This window comes from Colletotrichum higginsianum, chromosome 1, assembly GCF_001672515.1.
Source record: "Colletotrichum higginsianum IMI 349063 chromosome 1, whole genome shotgun sequence".
In the NCBI taxonomy this organism is placed as follows: domain Eukaryota; kingdom Fungi; phylum Ascomycota; class Sordariomycetes; order Glomerellales; family Glomerellaceae; genus Colletotrichum; species Colletotrichum higginsianum.
This window is the reverse complement of record NC_030954.1, coordinates 1,362,577-1,375,975: the sequence shown is the minus strand read 5'-3', so window position 1 is coordinate 1,375,975 and position 13,399 is coordinate 1,362,577. Positions and strand designations below refer to the sequence as shown.

The following is a 13,399-nucleotide window of genomic DNA, read 5'->3' as shown; positions in this document are numbered from 1 at the left end:
GACGCTATTCTCTGTGTATCGATATCGTCAAGTTCGTTGAGGTTTCGTATTCGTCAGTCGTCAGGTCGGCGATGATGTCGGGCTCAAAGGAGAGGTCGTCTAGATGTGGGGATCGAGCGAGGTTGAAGGTGGACGTGGGAGAGGCAGAGCTGATGGATGACGAGGCTAAAAGCTGCCTTCGATGGTCGTTGCCGCTGTTGGGGGGCAGGAGCTCGCTCATGCAAGGCACCCTGACATATCCAACGGAGCTGCCTGGCCGGAGTTGATTGGTCAAGAAGTGCCCCGGATCTGGGCCAGTGGAGCTAGGTAGCCAGAGCTCAGCGCACGTGACTCGGAACTTTGGAGACTGGAGGCGACTGGGGAACGGGCCAAGCACAGAGCTGCGAACCTGGAATTTTTAGGTAGACAATCGTCAGAAGAGCCCAGGCAAGCAAGAGCAGGAAGGTGCAACAATCTTTCAAGGCACTTCTCAACCGTCGCCTCTGCCTTGTTACCAATTGCACCGCGTACTCACGCGTGAAATCATTTAGTCCTTCTGTTCTTCCAGTGTACGGCACTTCGGAAGCTCTATTGGAGCCTGCAAGCTTCTTGCCTTGTATTTTTTTCTTCTTGCCCCCTTCGCGGTTCCTCGGGTGCGACAGCAGCTGCAGCAACAACAGTAGCTCAACCCTCGCGGCTCCATCAACCTACCACTACAATACCCCAGCCAACCGTAACGGGGTAACGGGGCAAAAAGAAAGAAAGTCCCGAGTAAAAGGCCATTATTAACAACGGGACCCCTCCAGCGAATGCGAAGGACCATCCTGACTTACAAGTCCTCCCTCCAGAAGCCGGTTACGTCGCAACAGTCATGGCCTTCAGCTTTGGAAACCAAGGAAACACAATGCCCGGGAGCACGGCTGGAGGCGGAGGACTGAATCAAGGCCCCGAGCTGGAGGTGATCCAGACCGAGGTGAGATCTGGACACCGACACCGTCGATGCCGCTGTCTTTTGAAAGTTCGAGGCTCACCATGTAAATCTATTCAGGCGCTTGGTTTCAAGTCGATCGCCGGCGACGCAAAACTCAGGCTTACATCCGCCTGGTCACCGCCCCCCGCCGATACGGCTTCGCTCATGAGCATCGCCCCTCGCCGGGGACTTGTCGCCGCCGCAGGCCCCGATGGCATCACGATCGCCTCGACCGAATCGGTGCGAAAGGGCTTCGAGCGCGAGAAGGAGGGCGATGCCGACGTTCGCGCGTTCGAGCCCCAGGGCAAGCTGCCCATGCCTATGAGGGTGTCGCAGCTCGCCTTCACCGCCGACGAGAACTACCTGATCCTCTCTGCTGAGAGCGGGGGCGGGCTCGCCGTCTACGAAGTACAGACCCTGCTCCAGGGCGGCACGAAAGCTGCGTTCGAGCTTGCGACAAACGGCGAGACGCTAAGAGCCCTTATCCCGAACCCTACGATCGAGAAGGCAGAACTCTGTGCCATTGTGACGGATAACGGCAACCTGCACATTGCGAATTTGAAGGAAAGGCAAACCAGCACTTCGCTCAAGACGCAAGTAAGCTGTGTAAGCTGGAGTACGAAGGGAAAACAGCTGGTGGCAGGCTTGGCGGACGGCACTATCTTCCAGATGACACCCGAGGGTGAAGCAAAGGGCGAGATTCCGCGGCCGCCCAATGTGGCCAACGCTCACGGTAAGCCTCTGTGCTGTAGCATGTACTGTTATGGGCGACTAATTAGCCGCAGTCTCTTCTCTGAGTTGGTTGGAGAACCACCTGTTTCTCGCTATTCACACATCAACTTCCGAGTCACCGCCCACTTCAGTCTATCACCTTGTCACAAGAAAGCTACCGTCGGACTTTACTTTCCAGAAACTGACCGACCCTGTCGACCCCTTTGGCGCCGAGAAAACTCCTCACCACACAATACTGAGACTGAAGGACTTCCCTCCGAACCTACAGGACCTCCTGATTGTGGCGTCTACCGCCTCGCCAGACATTGGCCTCCTTAGCAGGGCCAAATCGCCTCTGACAGCCGACCACCCAGTGGATACCGCCGGTGTCTTTACCACAACAGAATTGGCCGATGACTCAAAACGCGCTTCTCTTCCGATGAATGACAGCTTCGAGAACACCGTCCCTATCGGCGCTGCCCTTGACCTCTCAAGCAAAGACAAAGTTTATAAGCCCCTTCCCGCAGACGAGGAGATTGAGGACTCTCCTGGTCCGTTGCCAGGCCTCTGGGTACTGAACCACGAGGGCGTGTTAAGCTCATGGTGGATCGTGTACGAAGAATCAATCAGGCAAGGCACGACCTATCCTGGCATGGCCGCACTCGACACTTCTGCGTCTCCAGCAGCAGCGGCGTCAACGGCGTCAACGGCGGCACCGGCCGCGACGCCCGCACCAAGCAATTCAGCCTTCGGCGCTCCTTCGAGCACAACAGCTTTTGGCTCAACTTCTTCTTTGGGCTCGGCCCAAAAGCCATCACCCTTTAGCACCAGTGGGTCTAAGATACCCACATTTGGCGGTTCTTCAACGCTTGGTACGAAGGCCTCACCCTGGGGCAGTGCGACCAACGCGCCCGCGGCCTCTTCCGGCACCACTTTCGGCAGTGGTGCTTTCGGTGGTAGCTCAGCGACCTCCGGCTCTGCGTTCGGTCGGCCTTCTGCACCGAAGTCAGCATTTGGCGGCGGCGGCACGTTTGGAAGCCCTTCCGCTTCTTCTTCAGCTCCTGCGTTCGGCCAACCCTCATCGATTGGCTTCGGCCAGTCGTCCACCCTCGGCCAAAAGTCGTCGCCATGGGCAACAGGAGGTACGTCTGGCTCGAATGCGGCTGCTTTGCCAGCGTTCGGTCAATCCAGCTTCGCCAGCCTCGGTAGTTCCGCGACCAAGAGCCCCTTTGGCGGTGCGTCTGACTCGACTCCCAATGCTGCTCCTGCCTCTGGAGGCTTCGCTAGCTTCGCCACATCTGGCGGCTTTGCTTCGCTTGGCAATAAGACCAGCGAGGGTGGAAGCGTGTTCGCAAACAAGCCTTCGTCGAGCCCCTTTGGTTCGGGTGCTCTGCCATCCACGATATCAAAAGATACTGTGTTTCCCCCGCCAAGTTCGAGCGGCCCTGCGACTAGCAACCCATTCAGCCAGCCGTTCAAGCTGGGAACTACCTTCAAGGCTGACCCCTCTGCGACGGATGACGGCGGGAAACCCTCTACCCCCGGTGCTAGTGGTTCGTCCCTTTTCGGCGACAACTTCGGCTCGGCGCTCGGCGATGCCGAGAAGAAGACCCCTCCTAGGGATCAGGGAATGGACATCACGGAAGAGACACCTAAAGCGAAGTCGATCTTCAGCCTTGGCGAGTCCACTACCCCTACGACAACTCCTGCGCCATCCAAATTCGGGTTTTCGTCAGCAACACCCTCAACATCGGCACCCAAGCCTGGCTTGTTTGGTTTCCCACCACAACCGGCGACTGGGGGGTTGTTTGGCTCCGCAAAACCCGTCGAAAAGACTCCTGACATCAAGGTCGAGTCTGAACACAAGTCACTAGGCGATGCTCCTCTGCCCCCCGAATCCACGAGCAAGAACGAGTACCCTCTAGGCGAATCCTCCTCTTCCTCGGGCACAGGCAATGTTCCGTCAGATGGTGGAAGTAAGGCTTCCCCCAAGGCGGATAGCGCGCCTCTGCCTGCCGATTTCCTGTCGACGCCAAAAGCCACAATAACGAAGGAAACTGCACCTGCACCGCCGCCTTCCGATTTCCTCAATTCCCAAAAACGCACTTCTCCAGTCAACGAGGCGCCGCTCCCGCCAGACTTTCTCACACCCAAGCCCGGCAAATCCGCGGAGTCAACCACGCCTTTCGAGGCGCTGCCATTGCCAGCGGATGACTTGGCGTCGTCCGCTGAGCCGGAGCTAGAAAATCTAAAGTCAACGGCACCGGCCACAGCTCCCGACTTCCTGAAGATGCCCAAGCAGTCTTTATCGTCAGCAACGTGGTCTTCTACGCCACAGAGCGTAACGCCTGCAGTCGATGACGCTCCATTGCCACCCGATTTCATGTCCAAGCCTAGAGAGCGCGACCTGTCCACCATCCCGACCATCCCTGAGAATGAACACGATAGTGATCTTCAAGAGGATGAGGATGAGGATGAGGATGAAGAGGAGAATGACGGGTCTGAAGGCAGCGGCGTTATGGTCTCCAAAGACCTCAGCCCATCCATGACGGCAATGACGCCCACAGCCGGCATGACCCCGCAGAGCTCATTCGGCGGTGTAAGCAGCAGCACTTACTCTATTCCGCGCACCGAGGAGGAGAGGCCGCGAGCATCACTGTTTGGTGATCTCAGCCGTAACGCTCCCATGTTCCCTCGGCCTTCGCAAACCAGCCCTCGTTCTCCCAGCCCCGTCCGGGGTGGCGCTGTGCCGGGGCGCATGCTGCGCCAGGAGTCAGCTCGCTCGGTTAGTGCCCCGGGCATGGCATCGCAGATACTTGCAGCCCAGAAGAAGCAGCCATCGCAGATAGGCTCGTCGATCATTGGCAACAAGCCTGTTGAAGACCATTTCATCTCGCAGCAGAGGCTTGCGCGCCAGAAACGTCAGGCTGAAGAGACTAAGACGCTGGAAGACGAGGAGGACGACGAGATCCAGAAGATCCTTGCGTCCAAGATCGAGCCTTCGCTGAAGCTGGACGACTTCATCGCGCACTCTAACGTGGTGCCGTCGGCCAAGGAGACAATCCCGGCCCAGGTTGAAGCTGTGTATCGTGACATCAACTCCATGATCGATACCCTTGGTCTAAACGCCCGCTCTCTCGCCAGCTTCCTCATGGGACACGACATCGGTTTCAAGGCCGGTGGCCGACGCAAAGAAGACCTTGAGGACCCCGAGAGCTGGGTCCTTTCCGAGATCGATGAGCTCAGGGAAGTCATTGACAGATCGTTGGCCCAAGAGCTCGAGGGTGGACGTGTTCATGATGTTGAGGAGAAGCTTGAGGCTTGTAACGAGCTTGCCCGGGAGATGTCTCGTCTCCGCTCGAAGCAAGATGATCTGAGGAAGATCATCATGGTCAAGGCGGATCCAGAGCAGGCAGACCTCAGCCGTACACTGCCTCTCAGTACCGAACAAGCAAGCCAGCAAAATGAGTTGCGCCGCGAGTATGCCAACTTTACGAAGCTGCTTGCCGAAGCCGAGGAGGCGTTGACGATTCTAAAAACGAGAATTGCTGCCGCAAGCAGTGCGTCTGGCAAGGGCAAATCCAACATGCCCACCGTCGAGGCCGTTCTGCGGACCATCAGCAAGATGACGAGCATGGTGGAGAAGCGATCCGGTGACATTGACGTCCTGGAGAACCAGATGCGCAAGCTCCGGTTCTCTTCCGTCAATAGCCGCGAGGGCTCCCCGATGGTGACGCCTCAGAGAAACAGCCGCTCAGTCATGTTCTCGCCCGAACGATCGGCCTTGGCATCGCCCGGAACCCTGCGTAACTCTTTCGTATCATCTGTGGCGTCTTACGGCGGCCGTGGCACGCCGCCCCGCAAGAAGTTGAGCGGGTTCAGTCAGGAGGAGAAGTCAGATCTGATGGCAAAACGGGCAAGGCGCCAGGCTGTGCTGAACAAACTGAAGGGCAACGTTGAGCGGACGGGCGTGAGCGTGTGGGCTTTCGAGGATATGGAGTGAGGGTGTTGCTTGGGGGTGTGAAGCAACCAACTTTGGGATTAACGAATAAATGGGCATTGATATCGTGAAGCGTAGATAGTGTATATCATAATGTACAATCAAAAGAGCACTCGAACTCTGGATATTTGTCGGACGATTTCCTTCACGTGCGTTGCATCACATTTAGGACACTTTGGCATCATCTGAGAGCAATAGGCGTCGATGTGGTCTTTATGGACTACATGCTTCTTTCTCCAGAATTCGCCAAGTAACAAGCTGAAGAGCTTGTTAGGGGCTGGCCGACCGAGTCGGTACACCTTTCGTTTGATCTGGACCAGATTACCCGTTCCGCGAGCGATATGATGCGTTAGATATGATAGTTCAATTACGTCGGAGAACAATTGCGACATAAAGTCTATAGAATGTCAATCATGTTGACTGCTTTTGTATTACACTGGTGATCTATGGGGTTCTGTTACATATCTCCGTGGCCTAGCACGTTCTCATTCATCGCTGTACACTACTATCTTGGGCTTCCACTGACCTTTGGCCAGATCAGTTTCTAGCCTGACGATCCGTCTTGGAATAACTCATCAATTAATTGAGACCTCATCCCAAATGGGATCGGTATCCAACCAACGTTCCCATGAACACCACCTGTCGAGTCTTGCTTGTTGGCAACAAAAGAGCTGTCTTCGACACCAATCTTAAGGATCAAAGGTCCTGCACTGACCGATACGAGTGACGAGGCGTGACTCGGAAAGCGTTGCCGTTCCCTCGACAGCAGTGACGTGAAGAGAACTCTTTGGACCGGTATAGCCGTTTCTAAACAGCCGTCATACGTCTTTTTTCTGCGCCAATGGTGTCGGTCTTCTAGCTGGGACATGCGCTACCTGGAGTGCTGCCCGATAGGCTATCTGATGTTGTTCGTTCTCGGGAAACGGGTACCGAAGCCTCGATGAACTGATTGATGACGTCGTTCATGGACACTTCCTGCAGGTCCCGAATCCTGGCCTCATCATGTCTCCAACATGAACGTAGTGCCGAGTCACTTCTCAACGATTGAGATGAATGGATCGCCCTCTTGCTTGACAGAACCTTAGAAAGCTCGCCGCCACCTCGTGGAACAAGCTACAGGCATGAGATGTGTCTGGATGGGGCTTTCCGGGGGGGGATTGTACCAGACAGCATATCACTGGTCCTTCTTAAGCTTACGATGCACTCTTTCAGAGAGGTCCTTCTGTGGATCTTGGGTGATTCAGTCAGGGGGCTGAAGCTGCCCGATGTTGTAGGTGTGTAGCCTTGCATGCCCGTCTTTGGTCTTCCAGGGCTCCGAAGACCCTATCACAGCTCGGACAGAAACTCGGTTGCATGTGTTTCTACCTGGATGCTGCTTCACGTCCCTGGTTCCGCTTGGCTGAAACTGGAGACACTTGTGATGCTTGCGTTCGTCTTCCTTGTAGAAGGGACAGTTCAAGCTAAGCCTACCCCCATTCTTGTCGTTTAGTGTTTCCGATTTTTTGTCTCCTGCTCCCTCGCGCATATCTTGAATCATCACGATTGTGTTCTTGACTTGTTAAGTTGTCGCGCCGATCGCCTCTTTTGAGGTTTTGCGGCGAGGTCTATCGTTGTCCGAAGTCTCTGCTTCTGTACCGTGATCTGGCCCATGCGTTAGGTAGGAAGGGGTTAATTCCTACGGGCATCTCAATGAGCGTTTCAATACCTAATGTGCGACGATCGCTATCGTCTGGGACCATATCCTTACAGGTTTTGGCGCGTACTGTGATGTCTAAGCCCGTGCGTATCGTCGGGTCAGGAAGTTTGGCTCTCGCAAAGAACTTCAGCGACGAGGTTGATAGGAGATCTTCTCAAAGCCCAACGAGAGGCGTCAACGATAACGATGCGACCCTGTGCTCCATTACCGGGGCCTGCAGAGCCGGCGTTGGAGTGTAAGGCCTACACTCAAGAACTGACCTAGCCGAGAATCGCCGAGGCCTTCGCACTCTTCCAGTATACTCCCAGCCGGTGTTCGCGATGCATCAAGGCGACTTTATTAGTTTACAGCTCTGTCTTCGGCCGATGCGACGAGTATAGGGGTTGGTAAACTGGCAACAACAACAACGAAGCCTCAAATCCGATGGACGAAGCTTCTGCAGTTGTTGACGAAGTTAGTCACAAGCCCTCGGTGTTGCGTTACGTACAGGTTCGCGTCTGCTCCCACTTGCTTTACCTCGACGACATGTTTATAGCTGAGGATTTTCTTAGCGGTGATCTTTGAATTGGAAGCGAGCGAGCGACCTTCAGGTCACCGGGTTGACTCCATCCAAGGTTGTCACACTGCAATATGTCTGGCAGTGGACATTGTTCGCTTCCATGGCGGATTTTAAAAACCTCAATTCAGCCTTTCTAGATATGGATGCTACTCGTACGACCCCAGGTAACTACCAGACCTCTTGAAGTAGATCCCTTGATAGGGTTAATGGCGAAGAGGATGCCGTGAAGTGAACAACACGGCCAAAATAGCTGCAACTGCATTTTCTGAAAATGCCTTCTGAATTGTAGACACAGGAGCAAATTTCCGTCAAGGGAAGCCCGCGTACAAACAATCTGGGACGAGATGTACACCACAAAACGTCCACGCATTGGGTAATGTCTGACTTCGAACACTACTTTGTTGTCTGTAAATCCACGGAACGAAAGTCCACGGGAAGGAGGTCCACGGAGAGAAAGTAATCCTTGAGGTTGTGACCGCATATACAACCAGGTCCACGACTGGAACGTCGCGAAGAAAGGAAGCGCCCACGTCGAGAAAGAATATATACGATGGGAGGATGGATGGTACAGGGCAAGGAAGAGGATCCACGGTGGGAGGAGACACCACGATAGAGATACCCTCGAGTAGGGAGAATACCCAGAAAGCAGTAATTAATTCTAACGTGGAAAACCTTAGTTCGAGCTGCTTTCGTTTGTGTGTTCAAGGAACAGTGCCCAGCTATGACACTGATTCGAGGGCGCCTGCATGGCGTCCGGCCCTGGGGCTATGGGGACAAGGAAGCCAAGGGTGGGAGCACGATGGTGGGTTTATAGCTTGCCTCGGAGACCAGGTAGTAGGATGTGTTGAGCTGGCCAGGTGCGAGCTCGCAGCTTTGCGTGGGATTCATCTGCAAATTGCTGCATCGCAGCCGGGAGGACGCCGGGAAGTGAGTGGGTGAGCAGTCTGGTTGTGGGAGCCACAATTTACTTGCACCGAATCCTGTTGACAGAGAGAAGTGAAAATATGCAGCAGAGGCGTGCTAGGATCACGGTCGTGCTCACCTATCTAAATTTCCAAGCCAAAGAGTATTTCACATTATCCAACGACGACTGGCGTACAAACACATGTCCCGTTTACCATCCGTGGATGCACCGACCAATCTAAACAATGCTCGACGACATCGCGTTTGCTTTTGTTCCCAACCAAACGCCTGCAACAACCCCGAAAAGACAGAAAAAGGTTGATGAAAAAAGGAAAACCTAATTTCCATTAAACAATATTGTAAACCCTCTTCGCAATCAGGTAGCATCCCATGCCGAATGCCAAGAGGCCTGCGGTGATGGCCCAGAACCATTTCAAGTCGCCTTCGTACTCCTGGCCGGGCACCCATACGTTCATACCCCACAAACCAGTGATAATGTTCATGGGCAGCACGATGGTGCCCAGCACAGTCAGCTTGCCGAGAACATCGGCCGTCTGCTCCTGTCGCTCGTTCATGCGGATGTTGATCTGCGCGAGGTAGTTGCCATGAGACCGGGCAAGAATCCTACAGAGCCGAGGTTAGGTCGACGCCGAGTGATGGGTAGTTGGGGAAAAGAAAACCTACTTTTCGTAGTGACTGAGGTTGGACGTCATGGTCACAATATGATCCTGAATATCGCCCAGATACAGCCCGATATCTGACCTCGGGGCAACCTCCCAGCGCTCGTTGCACCGTTTCGCAAAGCCCTTGATGACATCTGCCTTGTTGCCGAGCAAACGATACAGACTCATGACACGTTTGCGGCAGTCGCCCACTCGCCGAAGCATGTCGCCTTCGGATCCAACCGATGTTCCTGCATTGCTTGCCTTCTCGTCAAACACGTCGTTCTTAGTGGTGCCACTCGTCGAGTGAAGCCTCAAGATTTCGTCATCAATGTCATCGACTTCGTCTTCAATGTTTTGGATCAATGGCACAAACACGTCCGTGATGTCGTCGATGATGGCATACGAGATCCAGTCTGAGTTGACAATCAGGTAGTCCTTGAGCTGACGGATACGGCGGCGCACGTTGGCGGGATGCGGTGTCATAGAGAAGTGGAAGCTGATGACGCCCTCGCGGAAGACGATGACATACATGTTGACGGGCTCGAGGTAGTCTTCACTGTTTTGGTCCTGATCGAAAGATCGGTAGTTGACGAAGTAGTAGTGGCGGAACAACTCCACCTTCTCCCGCGCCTCCTGAACCATGATGTCCTCGGCGGTAAGCGGGTGAATGCCGAAAGCCTTGGATAGCACCTTCATCTCTGCCTCGGTCGGGGAAAGCACATCGAGCCACCACACTGGCCTTTCGCCATACCTGGGTGTCTTGACGAGCAACTCGGGCGTCTGTGTGGTCTGGTTGCCCACAACCGGAGATCGGACTCCAGTGGGCGTTCGGTGGACTGATCCAGCACGAGAGCTGCCTCCTGAGGTCTTGTCTGGGGATTTGACGCCGTCTCGTCTCTCACTCTCCGTTTGAGTGTTTGCCAGAGATGGCTGCCGAGTTGGAGCTCGAGAATCTCCATTCAGCCCCGTGTGGGAGTGGTGCGTGGATAGGGGCGCCAAACCGGCCTCCTCTTCACTGTCTTCGCTCTCGTCATCGGAAAGAACGCGTGGGTCTGGAATGAACAGCTCCTGAAAGTTGCCACCAGGCTGCACGAGCTCCGATATAGTCTGGCTGTGAATGGTGCTCTGGAATTCTTCGTTGAAGTAAGTAAAGCGATATGGCGCATCTTCCTCGGCACGATACCATTCTCGGGTAATGGGCCGTAGACGACCGTTGATGAGCTGAGGCTCGGTGATACGCTTCACGCGCCTCTCGTCGCTGCGCCCCTCTTTTTCAAACCGGCTCCATTCTTCGAGAATAGCGAGATCTGGCCAACGGCGACGGCGGCGCCTCGGACGTTGCTTGGCCGTGGGGTCCTGTGAATGCCCTTCCTCGTCGCCGATTTCGGAGATGCCGCTCGGGAAACAAACGTCCTCTTGAGCAGTCAATGCGATGGTGTTTCTCCGTGCCAGATCAGGGGATGAATCATTACGGCCATCGCGTTCCGAATGAGAGCCAACGCTGCCCCGACGACTGCTGCGCGGCGAGGCGTGGATATCAATCTCGTCATCGTGGATCATGACGTCCCCAAAGCTCAGGTTCAACGGATCAGATGGTCGGAAGGTCGGTGACCCGGGCATTGACGGGGGGTAGTTGACGTTGTAACTGTCATTTTGGAAAGGTGTCGCGAGCTTCGTCCTGGAGGACCTGCTGGACCCGCGTCGGCTCGCTCGCTGGCGAGGGTCGCTCGAGCCATAACTAGGAAACATCGGCGCAGTCGAAGAGCGCTGAATGGACCTGGACAGTAAAGGTGCGCCCTCATCCCACGATCCGTCATCATCCTCCCCACTGTCGCCAACGTAAGCATTGCGTAGCCTGCTGCCCGTTTGAGGCGTCGCCGTCGAGGCCGGGAACGGCGCAGAGACATTCATGACGGACGGTCTTCGAGGCCGGAGTGGTTGCTGTTCTCTGGTTTACAACGTGAGCATGTCTCCGGTCTGTATGGATACCCTTGAATAGGTCAACTTACCGATGATCCAAAAGCGCTTCACTCTCGATGCTCGTGTTGCTCAGATTGGTGCGCTGACGGTAGAAGTCCTCGCGCTCAGGTGCGGGATCGGGGGCTTCGTCGTGCGACTCCTCGGGCAAGACGGCGAAAGACTTACGGCGGTTGCGCTTCTTCTTGGCCCCGCCTCGGTGATTCTTGCGCCGACGTGGCTGTTGGTGCTGTCCGTTTGGATCAGTCCGGTCTGCATTGCTTGAGGGTGTTGCCGGTGGCGGTGGTGTTGCCGAGCTCGAGCCTGGGTTCATGGATGGTCTTCGGGGCGTCGACGCCTGCAAATGGGCGGCCATGGGTTGGAATGGACTGCCGGACATGATGGCGACAATGTGTCACACCAAGATGTTTGAAGACTATGAGATAGTGGAGGTGCCTGTAGGTCGGCGTCGAGACTCGAGTAGACTGACGCCAGACCAGGGAATTAGTCGTGGGCCGACCTCCCTGGGAGGTTGGGTGGCGACGGGGGCTGCTGAAGCCACGTGAAGAACGACTGCGGGCAAGCTGGGGGTGGATTTCCGCTGATTTTTTGTGTTTTTGAGTGGACCGGAAGGATGGAAGCTCGACTGGTAAACAGAGACAGACGGCCCGGCAGGGACTGGGACCAGAAACTGTGTAGGTAGGTATTTTGCAATGGTTGGAAGGTGCAGAGGGGCCGCTGAAGAAATTCGACAGACTCGGGAAATACAATCCAGTCCAACAGCTGGCGATATGATAGGACTATCAAACAAGGCAATGCGGCGCAATCATTACGTGCTGGAGTTCTGAGAGATAAAAGTCTGCCGATCGGATTGGAATTGGAGAGTGGAAGATAAAGTTGATGCATCCATCCGTTGCTCTCGGTGATGTCAGTGGAAGGTGGAACAACCCAGCAAGTCTAATCACAGGGCTAAGCTGCTTTGAGCACGCACGCACACTGAGACCCCGCCCCTGATGCTTCCGTTTCTCCCATTGGCCTCCGTTGATCGTTGGGGGATCCGAGAGCAGCTCTTCTGAGCTCAGACTCCAATTCCACAGGTGCCGAAGCTCTGGGCTCTGGGTCAACAGAGTGTGAGGTGAGCCACAGTTACCAAACCAACAGTGGATTTCGAGCGTTGCTTATCTCCAGACGGGCACACCCCTCTAGGGTGACAGTGTCGCGCAGCGTGGGTATGCAGTCTTCTCCAGGCGTTCTCGACTGCCCACGCTCTTCCTTGAACGCATGACGCTGGCCAGGCGCCCACTCCACATGGCTTCTTCAGGTTGTCGCAAGTCCTGGGTCCCGGAGCTTAGCCCGGGTGGCCGCTCACCCTCACCGCCCCTCAAGGCCCATCGCTTCCGGCAGGTGGGCACACGACCTTCAAATCTGGGGAAACCTTTTGGAACCGCTGTCTGGGCGCCGATTATCCCACCCCATCGATTGGATCATGTGAGTACGGTACCTGAGCAGCCGACACTTCCTGTCCCGACCTGGGTAGGTAGCTTGGAACTGGCTACGTTAAAGAACTGGAGGATTCCCATAGATAGCACCAACAGAGTGTCTGAGCTACGTCAGCAAGTACAAACACAAAATGTACATAGTAGTAACAACAATAATGATAAGGTTAGAAGTTGTCCGGAGTGACTACCTTCGGGCTGGCGTGTCATCGGTTGCAGCCGGAGCTAGGTTCATGACAGATCAGGACTGACTTTCCATGTTTCTGCCGGGTAGGGCCAAGTATGTGAAAAGAGTTAAGGGCAAAGCCGACTGCCTCAATCTTTAGAAAGCGGTCTATGCTACGATACAGCACGCCAGAGGTCCGAGACCTCCAACGAGTGCATGCCATTTAACTAATTAACATGCCACTCCACGGGACGGAACCTTTTTTTCCCGTTCCCTCTTGCTTGTAGTTCACCATAAT

The 13,399-nt window shown here is 55.1% G+C and overlaps 2 protein-coding genes across 2 annotated transcripts; one reads left to right on the top strand and one right to left on the bottom strand.

Annotated features, from left to right (window-relative positions):
* Positions 1-850: 850 nt before the first annotated feature.
* Positions 851-5,663, top strand: CH63R_00430 (Nuclear pore complex subunit; the record flags this gene model as incomplete). Its single annotated transcript, XM_018295405.1, has 3 exons — positions 851-952; positions 1,028-1,682; positions 1,735-5,663. 3 exons carry the CDS (start codon positions 851-853, stop codon positions 5,661-5,663), a joined length of 4,686 nt encoding a protein of 1,561 aa, XP_018163767.1.
* Positions 5,664-9,165: 3,502 nt separating this feature from the next.
* On the bottom strand, positions 9,166-11,839 carry CH63R_00429 (CorA-like Mg2+ transporter; the record flags this gene model as incomplete). Its single annotated transcript, XM_018295404.1, has 3 exons — positions 9,166-9,442; positions 9,503-11,431; positions 11,493-11,839. The coding sequence occupies 3 exons, from the start codon at positions 11,837-11,839 to the stop codon at positions 9,166-9,168; spliced, it is 2,553 nt and encodes an 850-aa protein (XP_018163766.1).
* Positions 11,840-13,399: the final 1,560 nt, after the last annotated feature.